The sequence below is a fragment of the Chenopodium album genome, chromosome 9, assembly GCF_948465745.1.
Source record: "Chenopodium album chromosome 9, dcCheAlbu1.1, whole genome shotgun sequence".
Taxonomy (NCBI): Eukaryota; Viridiplantae; Streptophyta; class Magnoliopsida; order Caryophyllales; family Amaranthaceae; genus Chenopodium; species Chenopodium album.
The window spans coordinates 62,200,703-62,203,457 of record NC_137842.1 but is presented as its reverse complement, the minus strand read 5'-3'; the positions used below and the strand labels follow the sequence as shown (position 1 = coordinate 62,203,457).

The window sequence follows — 2,755 nt, the reverse complement described above, 5'->3', positions numbered from 1 at the left end:
ATGGTGTCAAAACCATCTAACATAGCTCTCATCATTCTCTCCCTCTTCTTGCTCTCCGCCACCTTCAACCTCGTCGCCGGCCATAGCACCGAGAAGAAAAAGGAATGTACCTGTCTAAGAGAAGACAAAGACGAGCATGCAGGAGAAGTCGTCGATAAAAGTGTCTTACATTATAAAATTGGATCAATTGTTGTCATATTAGTTGCGAGTGCGCTGGGAGTTTTTCTCCCCATAGTGGGGAAAAACATCCCAGCGCTTCACCCTAGTAAGGGTGGATTCTTCCTAGTAAAGGCATTTGCGGCAGGTGTCATCCTATGTACCGCGTTCATCCATATCTTACCCGAGGCCTTTGAGAACCTAACTAGCCCATGTCTCGGTGAAGATTCACCATGGGCTAGTTTTCCCATCACTGGCCTCGCCGCCATGGGTGGGGCTATTTTGACTTTGATGATGGACTCCATTGCTATGCGCCATTTTCGTAAGGCTCATGGCCTTGATGATCACAATGCCGCGGATGAGGAGGCTAAGGATGCTCACCATCATGTTCATGGTTCAACTAGTTTTGTCCCAGAAGGTCTAAGTAAAGCGGAACAAGTCAGATATAGAGTCACTTCACAGGTAATATTTATACATATTGCTCTTTTTCTTGATGCATATACCAGTAATAATGTTTAATTTGGAGTACATGTGCTAGCTGTAACGGATACAAGTAAAATCTCTTTAAAAACATTAACAAACAAGAACACGATTTTATTTTTTTTGAAAAGGCAAGAAGAATAAACGTTAGGAAGCCCTCCTCACAAGGGGAATTCCTAATGTATAGAACACTAATTTTATGTGGTTCATCATTAAACATGAGTTAGCTTTGTGGCTATATGTCCACAGATAAGCAAGATTAAAGTGTAAATTATTTCTAGCTGTGGAAATAGGCTTATATAGTCTTGTCAAAAATAATACAGTACTACGTAATAATAATAATAATAAAAAAAGTTTATAAAGTACACTTAAATTTTACGGAGTACCTGTCAAGAAATAAAAAAAATAAAATTACACGTAGTAAAAAGTAATAAGTCTAGGTTATAGAAAACCATAGCTCATAAATGAAATTACTCAAACATCCCCTTGATAGTAATTTGACGGGACTAATTGATTCAAGTCATATTTTAACGGTATATTTTATATAAATTTTATTTTCTAGTTAGGATTGGTGTTGACCGTTTTTTATGTTGGCTCTGCATATATATATTTAATAATGATAATATAAAAATATGGTCTTTTTATCTGTAACAAATTAGTATTAGTATAACGTGGGTGCAACACTGCAACTAGACATAATGAATGAATGCAAAGGACGGAGTATCTTGCAATCACCTCGTCCTCCATATCGTCGAGGGTTGATCTGATGTGATCGAAACAAGCCTTATTCCCGAACATGAAACCTAACACAAACGAGCTAGCTACCTTGAATATGGATAGAAAGGAAGGATACCCTAGACGATCCGATGATTGAAATCGTACGTGCAAGCGGACCTTTTCTTTCCTTAGATCACGTAGTCACGTCGACTAAAACATTTTCAATAACGTGGACTATGCATGTGTAGGGAGTTGCATTACATATTTAGGCTCTGTTCTCTTCACCTTAAAAAAATAATATTAAGTAAAAATAATTTTAGTTCAGTAAAAATAAGTTCAGTTCAATAAAATTAATTTCATTTCAATAAAAATAAGTTCAGTTCAGTAAAATTCAGTTTTCTTAAAGAAGAATTATAATAGAAAATCAGTAAAAATAATTTCAGTTCAGCAAAAATAATTTCAGTTCAGTAAAAATAATTTAAGTTCAGCAAAAATAATTTCAATTCAGTAAAAATAATTTCAGTTCAGCAAAATTAAAGTGAATAGAACGGGGCCTTAGTCATAAGTAATTTTTCTTGTTAGCTTTATGTCATCTGCAAATTTTCTTCCCAAGTATGCATCAAAGTCACCAATCTCCTTGGTCCTAGGATATTTCAGGCAACCGAGCTAACACCACGCATTTTTTGACCAATTTATGTTCCCATGACAATTACAGTGTACCTAAGTATTGTAATAACGTAAGAGTCTTCAAAAAAAAAAAAAAAAAAAAAGTGTAGATACACCATATTCTATACTACGGACTTACGGAATAAGACCCCGTTCTCTTCACCTTATTTGTGCTGAAGTGAAATTATTTTTAGAGAAACAAAATTATATTTGCTGAACTTGAATTATTTTTACTGAAATAATTTTTGCTGGTTTTCTATTATAATTCTTTTTAAGAAAACTGATTTTTACTGAACTGAACTTATTTTACTGAACTGAAATTATTTTTACTGAATTAAAATTAATTTTACTGAACTAAACTTATTTTTACTGAACTAAAATTATTTTTACTTAATAATTTGAACAAGGCCTAAGTTGTATATTCCATTCCTAATTCCTAAATAGTCATAACAGCCTAAGGACCTGTTCACATTTACTGATCTGAACTGAGCTGAAATGAAATGAATATTTTATGAGAGAGGGAAATTGAGAATTGAACAGAACTTATTGGAGTTGAACTGAACTAAATTAAACTGATAAGAGCTGAACTGAACTGATGAAATTAAGTAAATGTGAACAGGACCTAAGTTTAACACTATTTATATACGCGAATTAATTGTTGATACATATCAATATGTCATTCAAGTATTCAACTGCAAAAGGTTTCTTTTATTTTTTCTTTTTTGAAGGGAAGGTT

General features: G+C 33.5%; 1 protein-coding gene across 1 annotated transcript; it reads left to right on the top strand.

Moving 5' to 3' along the window:
- On the top strand, window positions 1-675 carry LOC145557884 (zinc transporter 1-like). Its single transcript, XM_081619062.1, has one exon. The coding sequence runs from the start codon at window positions 1-3 to the stop codon at window positions 673-675; it is 675 nt and encodes a 224-aa protein (XP_081475188.1).
- Window positions 676-2,755: the final 2,080 nt, after the last annotated feature.

Coding starts and splice junctions, on each gene's coding strand:
- LOC145557884 (XM_081619062.1), top strand. CDS start 1: ATGGTGTCAAAACCATCTAACATAGCTCTCATCATTCTCTCCCTCTTC.